General features: G+C 31.4%; 3 protein-coding genes across 4 annotated transcripts; 1 reads left to right on the top strand and 2 right to left on the bottom strand.

Moving 5' to 3' along the window:
* The first annotated feature begins 52 nt into the window (after nt 1-52).
* Nucleotides 53-5,314, top strand: LOC139512920 (uncharacterized). Of its 2 annotated transcripts, none has more exons than XM_071300898.1 (2): nt 53-388; nt 3,732-5,314. In XM_071300898.1, exons 1-2 carry the CDS (start codon nt 187-189, stop codon nt 4,865-4,867), a joined length of 1,338 nt encoding a protein of 445 aa, XP_071156999.1. In that variant the 5' UTR covers nt 53-186; the 3' UTR covers nt 4,868-5,314. The 2 variants fall into 2 exon arrangements, with proteins under 2 accessions (XP_071156999.1, XP_071156998.1); XM_071300897.1 differs by lacking the exon at nt 53-388 and adding an exon at nt 409-2,192.
* Nucleotides 5,315-5,745: 431 nt separating this feature from the next.
* LOC139512921 (uncharacterized) lies at nt 5,746-8,535 on the bottom strand. Its single transcript, XM_071300900.1, has 3 exons — nt 8,296-8,535; nt 7,184-7,446; nt 5,746-6,397 (listed from the first exon to the last, which is right to left on the bottom strand). The coding sequence occupies exons 1-3, from the start codon at nt 8,396-8,398 to the stop codon at nt 5,750-5,752; spliced, it is 1,014 nt and encodes a 337-aa protein (XP_071157001.1). The 5' UTR covers nt 8,399-8,535; the 3' UTR covers nt 5,746-5,749.
* A 535-nt stretch (nt 8,536-9,070) lies between these two features.
* Nucleotides 9,071-11,347, bottom strand: LOC139512922 (uncharacterized). The gene is made up of 2 exons (XM_071300901.1): nt 11,199-11,347; nt 9,071-9,557 (listed from the first exon to the last, which is right to left on the bottom strand). Exons 1-2 carry the CDS (start codon nt 11,297-11,299, stop codon nt 9,167-9,169), a joined length of 492 nt encoding a protein of 163 aa, XP_071157002.1. The 5' UTR covers nt 11,300-11,347; the 3' UTR covers nt 9,071-9,166.
* Nucleotides 11,348-15,409: the final 4,062 nt, after the last annotated feature.

The following is a 15,409-nucleotide window of genomic DNA, read 5'->3' on the forward strand; positions in this document are numbered from 1 at the left end:
GTTTGAAAGCGGTAGTTTTAAAAAATTATAAAAACGAGATTGGCTGAATGGCTTGCACCTACGTTTTTTTCGCTAATAGGTGGCGTATTGTTCCATCAGTTATACTTTCGGAACTCCTCGTGATCTATCAAAAAAGCGCCATATTGTTGTCAACGTAAACACCGCGAATTTTAAAGATTAAAGAAGATGCCACAGTATTGTAGTGTTCCTGGATGTACGAATTCTGGTGGTCACAAGTTTCCTGAAGAAAGAGAATTGCAACTTAGATGGAGAGTGGCTATTAAAAGAAGAGACTCTACCACAAAAGGTCTCTGGAAGCCAGGGAAACATGACGTTGTTTGTGCCGCCCATTTCAAGGAGGCTGACTACAGAGTTTCTGGACTATTAGGTTAGATAACTTTCAAAATGAATAACATTAATATTTATTGAATTTTTTAAAGTGTAGTGATACTTCCAAGAACAAGTCATATACCTTTCACAAGTGGATGTCAATTTTAAGCGCAGATAATGGCAAATATAATATGATTATGAATATAAATCAGTTTTTAAGTGCACTTTGGCAGCACATTTTCCTTGTTTATTTTTTAAAATATGTATCAATTATATTTTATCATGTTTATTGTACTGTAGCAACAGGTTTTTGTATTTTTTTTAGCAGCTTGGGCTTGTTTACTTGTTTGAAGAATCACTACATATATATATTCATTGTTCATCATGTTTATAAACCAATTTCTACAAATGCAATTTTGTGTCAAATGAGTTTTTTCATTCAACTTGTCTTTTTTTGTTTGTTAAAAGGACAGTATTAAATTACCTTTCTATAAATTGGGCCTTTAAGGACATAGTCACATACATTTTTACATGTACCTATATAGTACTAGGTGTCAGCTTTTCAAACCTCCCAAATATAGTTTTGTTTAGCTGATTAGACATTTGTCTACATGTATCTATTTCAGATGGGTCTTCATAAATTTCATCCTACACTTTGCAGTCAAATTTAATAAAACATACAATATATTGAATGACAATTGTTTTTCTAGCAACAAACTATTCATAGCTGCATTTGGCTTCCACTATATAAAAAAGGAGATGTGGTATGATTGCCAATGAGACAACTATCCAGAAAAGACAAAAATGACACAAACATTAACAACTATAGGTCACTGTACTATACACTGTATAACCTGGATATTTTACTTTTAAAAGTTTTAAGAATGTAAGAATGAACATTTAAAAATGTAGATGAGATAAATGACACAATCTTGTATTTTAACTACATGTATTTGTTTAAGTTATGCAAATATGTTGCCAAATTTTTACCTTTGGTTACAATATCATTGATTCATATATATTACAAATGTATTATATGACTTGTATCTGACATGGACATCATCACATTCTTGAGTATCATTGACACATCTTACAAGAAGACATCCCATACCATATAGTTGGTTATTAAATATCACACATGAATAAATGTGAAGCAATTCAAACAAGAAATTAACATAAAATTAGAAGTTGTATGCTTGTCAGTGAGAAAGCTGTCCAGAGGTGGATTTAGAGGCCTTCCAGGGGGCCTGCCCTCCTATTCTAGCAAAATTTCGTTGATTATATAGAAAATCATTGAAGCATGGCCATAGCAGCCCCCTCTTAGACAGTCAGTGGGCCTTCACTTATGAAAAATTCTGGATTCACAACTGCTGTCTACTAGCAACTTCAAATGAAGTGGATGTAGGCAATTAGAGGCAACTTTTTGCCTTTAACAATGAGAAAAACTCCATTATATAGCTGACTATAAAAAGCCTTGACATGAAAATAAGAAACAGTAATTTGTTTTACCTCTTAGACCTGCCTTATTGAGCAACTTGTGCTAATATGGATAACACTAACAGTATTCTGTTTTACTCTCAAACGAATTTTGAAGGAGCACATCATTAATCCTATACATCCTTTTTGTAATTTGGCATCTTTTTTCCATGGTCAAATTCTTTCAGACTCAGACTCAAATTCATTTCATTTTATCATTACTAGTGAATTTCTGTTATTTTTGCATGATATTTGCTTTGTTTGCTTTGTGTTTTTTGTTTGTTTTTACAGAAAACCTAGATGCACATTCATTTTGAAAGGGACCATTGATCTGACCAACACACAGTCTCTAATGTCTGGAATCAGGAATTCAGTATTGTTGAAATGTATCACTTTATGGAATAAGCTTTGATTTTCAATGCTGTTGTAATTAAAAAAATTCTATTAACAGGTTATAAGGCAGAATAAAAAACAAATTCATCTCAGATTCATTATGCAACATCTGCATTTGACATGTACAAAAGTATTTATATTAATAACTATATATTTACCGCATACAGGAACATGAAAAATAACCACATGAATAAATAATGAACAACAAATAAATATTTTGTGTACAAAGGGCAATAACTCATTCATTAGACAGATGGTACAATCTAAAATAATAAGTTCAAGTTGAATAATTATATTGTTTCAGAAAAAAATGTATTAAGGTGGTACACAACACTTTCACTTAATTTAATTTGGCTTGCTTAATTTTCATAAAATTTGAACACAGTATTTACTTTGACCCTTGAACAAAAATATAAAAAATTTGAAAATTTTGAACCATCCGTTTTGTCAGAAAAATTACAGTGGTTATATAGCAATTTGACAAACACCAATTTTTATGATTGAAAAGCTTAATATTCCCTTTACAACACAATGTAATTATAACGTTAATTTGACTTTACAGAGTTATCTCCCTGTAGTGTTAGGTACCACCTTAATATAGTGAAATCAAGTTATAATTATATTACATTTTATTAAGGAACTTTATTGCAATCACTCATTAATATTTGAATGAAATGCTGCATCTTTGTTTACTAACTTTTCGTCAAAAATAATTTGTTCATGCAGTTTAGGTGGTCAAGCATTTGATAGTTTGATACCAATTAAATTGAAAACTTAAAAATTGGTATTTGCTGCTACACAGCTACTCACACAACTTTTAGGGATAAAAGTGAAGACTCTTGAATCATATCAATTTGTCTGGGAGTGGGAGAGTTGACATGACTTTTTGAAATAGTTTATTAAAAAATATCTGCCAAGCAAAAAGCTTGATTTAAACACATTATTAGTATCAAATTAACAGGTTTAACTCCTGATATAAGCATGTAATATTTGCCACTAAACATAAACCATTCATTTAATTTTTAAATTTGTTCTAAAAAAAGATATGACTTGAAAAGGACAATCAAAAAACATCTTTGGTTTCAGTATTCTTTTTCTTAACCTATTTTATAGGAAAACCTTATGTTTCAAGGGCTAGGGGGAGTTGCTATATTTTCTCAAATTTCTAGAAAATGATTCAAACACATTATTTCTACATGTATCACAATAACAGGTTCAAGACCAGATATAAGCTAATGTTCACCACTAAATATAAACACTTTAAAAAAGAAGATGTGGTATGATTGCCAATGAGACCACTATCCACAGAAGACCAAAATGACACAAACATTAACAACTATAGGTCACTTTACGGCCTTTAACAATGAGCAAAGCCTATACTGCAAAGTCAGCTATAAAAGTCTATCTCTATTTTTAAATTTTTTTATATAAAAAGAGAGTTGATGTCAATATATTGCCATTAATTGTTATGGCCTGTTTAATGTTTTTTCTTTCATATTGATTGAAGTAACAAAAATGCCCTTTTTTTTTAGGGTCACGTAAGCGGCTTCTTCCAGATGCTGTCCCTTCATTGTTCTTGTTTAGGGAAAACTCTACACCCAGATCATCCAAATACAGTAGACGAGATGATGTGGACTTAAGCGTGGTCAATAATGTACAGATGGAAGTTGAGGTTGGTAACGAGGCAGAGGTCAAAGAAGAATCTGACGACTTAGATGGTATTGAGCCTTTGCAACAGGAAATGGGAGTACACTGTACCTTACTTGGAAGATTTGGTATTGATAATTTGGAGAATGATCCAAAACGTGTGCAATATTATACTTCATTCAGGGACTACGAGCATTTTATGTTGTTTTTCAATTGTTTAGGCCCAGCTGTAAATGAGTTAAATTACCAATGTCTGTCTTTGACACCAAAAGATCAACTGTTTATGTGTTTACTGAAGTTACGTCAGAACAAAGAAGATATAGAATTAAGTTTTTTATTTGAAGTGTCTGAGTCAACTGTGTCAAAGATTGTCATAACTTGGATTAATTTCTTATACTTTCAATTAAAAGAGATAAACATTTGGCCATCTAGAGATATTGTTACTGATTATATGCCGGATGATTTTAAGAACAAATTTGCAACTACCCGGGTGATTTTAGATGCTACTGAAACCCCTATACAGAAGCCATCACATGTTGATGCACAAAGTGTGACATGGTCTAGCTACAAACATAAAAACACAATTAAAACCATGATAGGTTGCACACCAAGAGGCACAGTATCATATGTAAGTGATGCTTATGGGGGTTCAGCAAGTGACCGTCAGATCATTGAAAAGTCTGAATTGCTTCAGCTAAATTTGAATTTGTTTGAACCTAAAGATAGCATAATGGCAGACAGAGGAATAATGGTTCAGGATTTATTTGCAGCACAAGATGTGAAAGTGAACACTCCCACTATGCTTAAAGGAAAAAGTCAGTTGGAACCTGAGGAAGTTGTAAGGGACAGGAGAGTAGCATCCAAAAGAATTCACATAGAGCGAGTTATTGGATTAGCCAAAACATTTAAGATCTTGAAAAATGAACTGCCATCAGGCAAACTTATACTTGGGTCTAGAATTGTTTTTGTGTGTTTTTCTATTGCAAATTTCAGAAAGTGTATTGTGAATGAAAATGCATAAGAATATATATATTTGACAAAATTACTCAAAACCAGATGAACTGTAAACATGGTAAATGCTTGTTTATGTAAATGTTGTTTGCTTATTTATAAATTACACTTTATCAGTTTCATGTGTCTAAAGTGATTCTTTGGCTTTTAATGGCAGAATTGATACAAAATATTTAAAAGGCTTTGAAAAAAAGTAAGGCCATTACTTTTAATATCAGATTTACTGAAGCATTTTCAATCATAACATGCTTTTTAAAATTTGCCAAAATAATAACATTATTTGATTGTCTTTCAAAATTTTGAAGATAGTTTGAAACACACATAATTTTTTGGTTACTTTTAAGCATGTTAATTATTTAAAAAATGAGATTTATAAGTTTATTTTACATGTACCTACCTACATAAATTATTTATTGACTTGCAAAATTTGAAAGAATAAGATTGATTTTCAAATTGATATTCTTCTCTTGTTATTAATTATGTTACTTGACAAACATTGAATTAATCATGGTTCCCAAATTTTGGCACATTTATTCCATGTAATTTCATTTTAGATATACATGTACATGTACAAAATTTTTAAAGAAAAAAAAAAGTTTTTGGTTTATTCATTTTTGTCTTGGTTAAATTGGTTCAAATTTTTATGTTCAAAATTGTTTAATTTCATTTAGAATATTAAATTTATGATACATGTTTGAAAGCCATATGGCAGGCATGGACACGATGGAATGTATAAAAATATTAAATTATTTGGAACTATCGACATTTGAAAAATTCTTAATGAATCCTTTTTTTTTTATTTAATACCAAAGATGCAGCAGTTATCTAATCTAAAAGTACAATTAATGTTTTTAGAATACCAAAAAACATGTGAATGTTTGAACTTTGAGAGTTATAACAAAGATGCCAAATATGGTCTGAAGTATTTCTCATAAAACATGGATAATTTTGGAACTAATGAGTTAAGGCAGAAATTTTCGTCATAATCGACTACTTGCACAAACAAATCTACAAAAGTATACACAATGAAATAGCAGTATTTTCTTTTTGCAATAAACAATTGACCTTGAATTTGTGCATAATAGGTGCTTATCTCCTTTAAAGCTATTTCTCCAGATTTATTTCTGTATAGGAATGGAAAACATTTTCCTGGCAATATTTTATCATTTCTTCCATTGTATGGACATTTAACTTCTATTAAAAAATCACCATCAACAATGCCATCAGGTGAAGCCCCTAAAAATGGGAAATCTGGTCTAACAAACAGACCTGAGGGCCTACATTTTACACCTTTTTGTACCTCAAATTTGCAAATAGCTTTAGATTCAAATTGTTTTCCATGTAACAAACACTTTCTAACTATTTTATGGCTATTAATTAAAGTTTTGCATAGTTTGTTTTTGTTTCTTCTACAAGTCATTCTGGTAATTTCCCCAAATCTTGACGCAGTCAATCTCCATTTTCTATGCCTGAACCACTCATTGCATTTACTTTGCTTTCTCGTACATTTCTCTATTGCCTTGCAGTCATTCTCAGTAACCTGCAACAAAATGAATTATTATTTATTTTTAACCTTTATTCAGAGTAGAAACAATTAGATATCGATTGCTAGTTATAGAATTTTACAAATACATGTCTTTGGTTCATGATCAAGTCTAAATTTGAGGATGAAGAGGTTACAATTGTATACCCAAGTTCTGTTATTCAATGCAAGTCAATAAAAAAAGTTTGCCAGAGAGCAAAAAAAAAACCCAACAAAATAGCACATAGAATTCATAGTCTGTGAATACCAAATACAATCGTTAATTGTGTTAATAAAAACAAAAGATCTCATGAATATCAAAACAAGTTGATTGAAAAACAAAGGATATGGGAAATATCAGTAAATTCACAGCCAAGCAAAGGAACAGTGATTTTCATTACTGTTCTTCATCTCAAAGTGACAAGAAAAATGTTTCTCATGATGTGATCAGAAGTTCTTACTACATGTATGCATGAATCCTGTGTCATGTGACTTTAGTTATAAAATATGTGTGTAAAAATATATACATTTTTCTTTAAAGATCATAATACATAATACCAGGAGAAATAATTACAAGTTATCCAAGCTTAATATTTCTTGAATAAATATCTTGATGGCAAGCCTAGTCTCTTGTAATCCATTCTTAGTCTAGTAGTTTTAGGGCCATTTATAGCTTGTTGTTTGGTGTGAGCCAAGGCTCTGTGTTGAAGGCCTTACATTTACCTATAATGGTTTACTTTTATTAATTGTTATTTGGATGGAGAATTGTCTCATTGGCTCTCATACAACATCTATTAGACTCACCTTAAGGGCATTATCTATCCAATACTCAGCAAATGGCCTTTCAAGATAGTCATGGTCATGAACTGCATTTTGAAGATCTGCTTTTGGATATATATAGCGTAAGGATATATCCATGGAAGATGTTGAGCAAAAATTAATTAAGGAATTTCTGACATGATCATTGTACCCCTTTAAATTCTGGAACTTTGCTGGTCGTGGATCATCCAGAATACTATCTAAATGTTTCCTTTTAGATGGAATATTTTGTGTCTTTACTGGTGATCCTGGAAAATACATTTGTTGCTTTTGAATAAAAAAAAATATGTTCCTGTATGACATAATTTTGCAGGATATGTCGATGTATTGCAATTATACTGACAGTGTCATGTCACCTTGATCTAATAAAAATATTTTGTATCAAGTTTTTTTCCAATTTGGCAAAATGGGGCAATGCAAATTTTTCATTCTTAATCATTTTCTGCCTATTACTCAAGTATGTAATCATGTCGGTTTCAATTTACTTAGCAGATACACAGAAAATGTTTTGACTTCGACCTCATTTCATGGATCAGTGAACAAATTTAGGTTTTAATGGTCAAGTCCATATCTCGGATAATATAAGCAATAGGTCTAGTATATTAGGTGTATGGAAGGACTGCAAGGTGTACATGTCCAACTGGCAGATATCATCTGACCTTGACCTCATTTTCATGGTTCAGTTGTCAAAGTTAAGGTTTTGAGTTTTGGTCTTTTTATCTAATACTATATGCCATAGGTCCACTATATTTGGTGTATGGAAATATTTTATGATCTATGTCAGTCCGCAGTTTTATTTTTTTACCTTGATCTCAATTTCATGGTTCATTGTTCAGGGTTAAATTTTTGTGTTTTGGTGTATTTTTCTTAAACTCTAAGCAAAAGGTCAACTGTATTTGTGTATGGAAGCATTTTAGCTGTACATGTCTGCCTGGCATGGTTTATCTGACCTTGACCTTATTTTCATGGTTCATATGTGACAGTTGTAGTAAAGTTTATATTTAGGTGTATCAACATAATGTCAATGATAAGTAAAGAAGGCGAGATTTTTCAGTGTGTGTAATCTTGATCTAGAGTTTTGAACTACTTTACAATACCATTGTAGAAAGCTTTAGGTTTGTGAAAAGTCTGGAGGTTTTCCGTGCAACACTTTTCCACCTGTACGTCTCCTGTTTGAATAAAATGCATCAACATCATCATGACAGCAGCAATATGTTTGCATGTACCATGTGGTCCTTTTCCTGCTGGGCATTCACAGTGAGAATTTAATGGTTCCCCAGTACGTCTATCAATTTTAATTTTATAGTTGTATGTCACCTACAGGTAGAAGGAATTGTATTACTTTCACAATAGTATCAACCTTTAAAAGCATGCATTCATAAAATTTAAGAAAGCCTTGTCATATGTGTTTTTCATAACTGATTTGTTATGAATGAGGCCCCTATTTTTATGATTTGAATTATTAATATTTCACATATTTAATGTGGAATTTTATCATTGTTGAAGGTCCTTTATAAAAGTTATATATCCACTACATACATGTATGAAATTGAACTCTGTTGGATATGTCTCATTGTGGAAATCATACCACACTAATTATTTTATGTCAAAAGAAGCCACTAGTACTTTGGAATGTTAGAAATGATCAACATAGTTTATCTGGTTTGATCATGTAAACATTCATTCAATTTTGACCACTATGACAAGGTAAATATTTAAATAATGTGCCCTCAAAAACCGTGACAACTGGTCCAATGTATGTGTTGACATATAAATATTGAATTCACAAAACTTTTACAGAGTTAAATGACAAATATATGGACTATAAATTATTTGTTTGTATGCACTAACATGTAACCGAGACTTTCAGAATATAGTACAAATGAATATTGTTTGAAAAAACTAAAAGACTTAAAAAAAATTATAAATTATGCAGCAAATGTGTGAGGCCCTCATGATTATATGCAGTCAAATCCCCCTAGTAGTAAAATAAATGATATAATGTGTTAATTTTCTGAATTTCTTATTTAATGGAACCTTATGTCTCATTGCTGCACCAACAATTCCACTCAAGAAAGTGTTTTGACCACTCTGATAGAAGCTGCAGGCTAAAATTCTATGTGATTCAAACATTTTTTTCCCTTTTTCCAATGCCTTGATATCCCCACTGGCCTGTCGATCTTCTGCCATCCGATATAGGAAGTATCCCTCTATTTGTTCTGTAGTAAGTTTTGGTAGCATAATTTTATGTTCAGGTCGTAACTGTTGGAATCCTGTCAAAGGCCACTGTGGCTCTAATGGTTCTGGCAAGTTAACAGGAACACCTCGGAAGTTTGCATTTCTGTCATAAGCTCTCAATCTGTAATAAAAATAAAATATCGCACTGCATTTAAAAATTTAAAATATAGTTTTCTCATGTTTAATATCATTCATATCGGTAGGAAAACAACTGGCTTCTCTGTTGCAATCAATAAGTCTCATTTCATACATATCATAAAATATAAGAATACACTTACTTTTGTTTGAACATTGACCAGAGATCACCATTTTCATACTTATCTTTTTTCCAACTTGGACAGTAAATATGATGAAAATGAAATTGAAACAAGAGAGGAAGTCCAAGATGTTATATTGAAATCAACATACTAGCACTTCCCCTAACTGTGACAAATCAAATTAATTCCAACAACAACAGGAAGCATGCCAACTGGAAACTGAAAATAAAAAAAAAATGAAATGAACTATAAATTGTAAAAAAAATAGGTACTAAATCCATTGCAATAAATACGACTCATTATTATGCTTCAGACACTTTAGGTTCTCGAAACTAGACTAGAGTTAATGTTACATTTGTCCTTACATATTGTGTGACATTATTATGCTTCAGACACTTTAGGTTCTCCAAACTTTACTAGACTAGAGTTAATGTTACATTTGTCCTTACATATTGTGTGATAGAGCATAGTGATTAAAATTCTCTCGTGCCGCAGAAAATTACAGATCATATTTATGTTAACATTTTTTACCTTTTCAATTTATATGACATTTATAAAGGATATTAAAATGAAGCTGACCACACCTATTTGATCTTTTCAATTTATATGAATTTTTATGATTTAAAAAGGATATTAAAATGAAGCTTGTGCTTAATTGTTGTTTTACGGCTGACCACATTCAATTTTATCAAGGAAGGTCTGAGGGTCGTTTAAAGTATTTTTTTATTTTATACTGTTGTAAAAACATGACAACACAAACAATCAGGTTCAGGTTTCAATCTTTGCCATTTATTTAGATTATTTAGATTACACATCATCACTAGTATCAGTATCCCTACATAAAATGAAGAATGGATACAGGGAATGCATAGTAGAGTAGTCAGTCTAATTATATTATTTATTCTGGCTAGTGAAATGAGCTATTACTCATTAGTGTTCTAATGAGTTATATACAATAGCGACATAAAATTACCAAAGTGATTGAAATTACAGAGAGATTATAGTGTCAAGTTGACACTTCTAAAGACTAGAATTAAGTAAAATTTGGTAAATTTAATACATTATACAGTGGTTCCCAAAGGTTCAAAATAGAATAAATAACAGTGTGATGGACCCCTAAGGCCCTTTGATGGATGACAACAGCCACATCAGGATCAAAACTGAAAGTGACAAGATAAGATACAGCCTTTTTACAGGTCTATTAATTTAAATTATATCCACCCCTTTTTAATCTTATAAACACGGTATTTCATGATAAAACCCTACGTAAGGCCATTAAGTACAGATGAAATGCAGTTATTGGGATTATTACAGTATCGTGTATGGGTATTAAATTATTTAGATAACAAGATTCGGGAGATATTGCCATAATGGGCGAGTGATTCAATGATCAGATCATGATTATGACCTTGGTGCCAATCCAGTTTTATCCATAGCTTAAAACAGAACAAAACTGAAACAAATAACCTGTAAATCAATAAAAAGATATAAAATGGATTATCAACCTCTCAATTAAGTCTGTTTTTCTGCCGGTAGTAGTGGCACCACGACGTGAAAGCTCATTTTTTAGCTTCGGTATGGGCCACAGAACGTAAACATCCGCCATATTGGATTTTCTGTAACTGATAGTACAGTTGCGCCACCTGTCGTTAAGGTCGGCGGGTGAAAGCCATTAAGTGAATGCTACAAATATGATTTGTGCATATTTTATTTTGATTGCCGCGGATACCATGCCAAATTCAACGAAACTCTGTGTATAATTTGTTCTACAGTTAGGGGAACATGTTTCTCTTTTTTTCCCCTTCAAATCTCAGGCTAGATCTATTCTTTTAAGTTTAAATTAATTTGAGGGCCCGTTTTTTATGTGGTCTGTAAACCTCATTCATACCCTCATAGGTATATATTTTTTTCCCCTCTGAGTCGTTTAAATCACTCGAAACTAGGTGAGACATGCACAGAAGTGATAGATATGTATTACAAATATAGAAAAATGAATATTCTGAAGAAAAAAACCCCCAAAAAACCCAACCTTATCTGTTACAGTATCATATACCCAAGCGCCTGTATCATATACTAGAAATTATTCTCGCACAAAAATTAAGTGATACCACAGGCGCTTAATATGAGTATATATGACTACACATTTTTTTGTTGTTGTTGATTAAGATATTAATTTTTCCATATTTGTAATACATATCTATCACTTCTGTGCATATCTCACCTAGTTTCGAGTGATTTAAACGACCCAGAGAAAACCCCCAATTTTATTATCCATACTAAGTACCAGATGCATGTCCATTGTATAAGCAAAGGTTACTTTCCAATAAATAAGTAATTTAAGTTAACAATTTAGCAACTTTGTTAAAACGCTATATTAATATTGGGACAAAACAGGGGTCTTATCCGGGCGAGTCTTCTCTTTTTTCTTTTAATATTTTTTTTTTAATGAGGCAATGTCAGAGAGCACCAGGCAGGACTGTACCGGCCTAAAAAAAAATCTGGTCAAATATATATTTTACCCTTTCAGTATAACATACTGACTGGGAATATATAATCGTTTTTACAATTTTTTTTGATTTTATTTTTTGAAATTCAATATAAGCGCTCAAACTGCGAATTTTCATTGAAATGTAAGGTGAAAAAGTCAGTTTCTAACAGTTTTCAATTATCCTTGACCAGAGGAAAATTCAGTTCCCTCAATAAAAAATAACAAGTTTCCCAAAAATAACCCATATAGAATAGATATGATTGCGGTAATTTCAATTTATTTCAACTAAAAAGAAACACGATCTGTGATCCCCAATTTTTAGAATGAAAGTTGAATGAACATTGACCCTGAAACCTATACAGAAGTTTAAGAAAAATGTTGCGTTTCTTAAAAATAGTTTGTTTTCCCTCTGAGTCGTTTAAATCACTCGAAACTAGGTGAGACATGCACAGAAGTGATAGATATGTTAGAAAAATGAATATTCTGAAAAAAAAGAAAAAAAAAAACCCAACCTTATCTGTTACAGTATCATATACCCAAGCGCCTGTATCATATACTAGAAATTATTCTCGCACAAAATTAAATAATCTACCCGATTCAATTGTATTAAAGTGATTCGATTAAGGAAGATTTGTGAGTCGTATCATCATCTATTCTACTTATTTTGCTTGCTATGGGGTAGAACAAAATAAATCTATTGTCGTTTTTTTTTAACTCCGGCAAAAGATTACAGAAAACTACCGTAAATGGGATTTCCAAGCCAGATGAGGAAAATATTTCCATAAGTCTTGAATTCGCAAATGATACAAACCAATAACAGCAACAAAACAAAACAGTAATTCAGTGGTTGTCGTTTGTTTATGTGTTACATATTTGTTTTTTATTTTTTGTACATAAATTATGCCGTTAGTTTTCTCGTTTGAATTGTTTTACATTGTCATTTCGGGGCCTTTTATAGCTGACTATGCTATATGGGCTTTGTTCATTGTTGAAGGATCTTCTCACCCTTCCGAAACACCTGAGATCATCCCAGTATTGGTGGGTTACGTGTTGCTTAGTCTTTATTCTCTATTTTGTGTTTTGTGAAATATTGTTTGTCTATTTGTCTTTTTCTGTTTTAGTCGACTTATGAGTTTGAATGTTCCTTGGCTATCTTTCTCCTCTCTTTTAATTCTAAACAGATCACCAAATTACAATTGCCCGAAGATAGCTCACAACTGCAAGTTTGAGTATTTACCACATACATGTATAAGGAGATCATAATTAGCCATAACCAAACTCTTTGATATTTAATTTCCTGAAGAATTGTACAACTTCAATTTGTTGGCCTTTTAAAGGGACACTAGCTACGAGATATATATATATATAATCTAATATATTATTTTTTCTGCTCAATCTTTAATGAAATGCAAAAAGTGAAATAATATTTCGCTTTTAGTAGCCAGTATGGTTCAATTTTGTCAAAATAAGCTAAAAAAAACTCATTGATTATGAATTATTAGTGAATAATTTGACCTCGTTGAATCCGTTTTCATGTAAACTTCAATGTACTCGTGGCTTGAGATGGATAACAACTGAATTGTATTTGTAAAGTTATTTAAAGGAAAAGAATGTCATCATTGTAAGTGAAACAAAGGTAAATCATTCGATTGACTGATTCGATCCACAAAAAAATAAAAAACGATGTTAAACATTTATTTTTCATCTATAATATAAAAATTAAATAGACCTAGAAAAATCCAATAGCACGAGTTTGCTTGAATATTTATGTTTACATTGCTTATATGGTCATTGGATGACTTTCGAGGTCAACTCGATGACGTCTAGGTTAAAATACACACGAAACGAAGTTACATTGTTTCATGCCCGTGTCCTGTTAATTGTTTATTTCAGACTTTCAATAGTTTGGATAAATGTTTTACATTGCTATAAATCAAATATGAGAATTTGATTAAAATCGGTGAACATGAATTTGACAGCTAGTGCCCCTTTGTATTAAAACAAATACATGGTAAAAAGGTCCTTTCACCTTTTGACGTCGACGAATGAAATTATTATACTTCGCGTTAAAATGCGATATTTTGATTGGATAATACGAGGGAGATAATTTACTCTATCTCATGGCTCAGCGGGAGACACTTTTTTTATTGTCACCCACTCGTGAGGATTAATCAAACATCAATAATTTAAAGGTTAAGTGATACTGAATCGAATGTACCCCTTTAAAAAACTACACTGCTAAAATTCTACGTTTTGGCTTCAGAACTTTTCCATAGACTGCCAAAATAAAAAAAAAAAAAACATACTGCTTCACTTTTTTTTAATCTATAATGTTGTTATGAATAGGCCTTCATAGTTAAGTACTTTCAATTTTAAATTTAAATCATAGCAATGATAGAACATCCAGTATAATAAATTGTATAATTGGTATCCCTCGAAAAACATTGTCAACCCTAATTGGCTTCGCATTAGTTGACAATGGGTAGGGGTAACACTCTGCTCTACCACCTTCTCAGCTATGTGCTATTTGTATAAAATTACATTACTTGTATGTTTCAGAAGAACCCTTTTTTTTGGATTGGATAACAACGCTTTTGCGTCAGACTAAAATTCACCTTCATATCCCAATGAAGTTTAACATTCATGATGACACATGCCATTACAAAAAACTGCACATTTTATTTTAAGAAAATAAATGATAAAAATCATTTTTTATGACCATAGCGAAAAAATGTAATTATAAGTATAGAATGCTTCTTTTAGTAATTCCATAGGGTTGTAAAAGCGTTGACCGTGTGCACATTTTTAGAATGAAGGGCTTCCGCGCTTCATACAAAATGTACATCGGTCAACGCTTTTACACCTCAATTAATTTACAAAAAGAAGCATTCAACTCTTAAGTTAAAGTAGCTTTGGTGTTAAATGTTCGACGCTAGATTTTTCTTAAACTTCTGTACAGGTTTCGGGGTCAATGTCCATTCAAATTTCATTCTAAAAACTGGGGATCACAGATCGTGTTTCTTTTTAGTTGAAATACATTGAAATTAACGCAATCTTAGCTATTCTATATATGGGTTATTTTTGGGATATTATTTTTTATTAAGGGAAATTTAGAGATAGAACAGATCTAAATTCAAGGACAGAATTGCTTTTTATAAATACTAAAAAAATATTAAAAGAAAAAGGAGTAGACTCGATAAGATCCCTGTTTTGTCCCAATATTAATAT

The sequence above is a fragment of the Mytilus edulis genome, chromosome 2, assembly GCF_963676685.1.
Source record: "Mytilus edulis chromosome 2, xbMytEdul2.2, whole genome shotgun sequence".
NCBI classification, from domain to species: Eukaryota; Metazoa; Mollusca; class Bivalvia; order Mytilida; family Mytilidae; genus Mytilus; species Mytilus edulis.

What these genes read in the sequence shown, in the direction of transcription:
- LOC139512920 (XM_071300898.1), top strand. Translation starts at nt 187, where the DNA reads ATGCCACAGTATTGTAGTGTTCCTGGATGTACGAATTCTGGTGGTCAC. An exon ending in CAGAGTTTCTGGACTATTAG is followed by an intron (nt 389 to 3,731) that starts GTTAGATAACTT and finishes CTTTTTTTTTAG; the next exon opens with GGTCACGTAAGCGGCTTCTT.
- LOC139512921 (XM_071300900.1), bottom strand. Translation starts at nt 8,398, where the DNA reads ATGATGATGTTGATGCATTTTATTCAAACAGGAGACGTACAGGTGGAA. An exon ending in ACCTAAAGCTTTCTACAATG is followed by an intron (nt 7,447 to 8,295) that starts GTATTGTAAAGT and finishes TGTATTTTCCAG; the next exon opens with GATCACCAGTAAAGACACAA. An exon ending in GGATAGATAATGCCCTTAAG is followed by an intron (nt 6,398 to 7,183) that starts GTGAGTCTAATA and finishes ATTTTGTTGCAG; the next exon opens with GTTACTGAGAATGACTGCAA.
- LOC139512922 (XM_071300901.1), bottom strand. Translation starts at nt 11,299, where the DNA reads ATGGCGGATGTTTACGTTCTGTGGCCCATACCGAAGCTAAAAAATGAG. An exon ending in AAAACAGACTTAATTGAGAG is followed by an intron (nt 9,558 to 11,198) that starts GTTGATAATCCA and finishes TTTTTATTACAG; the next exon opens with ATTGAGAGCTTATGACAGAA.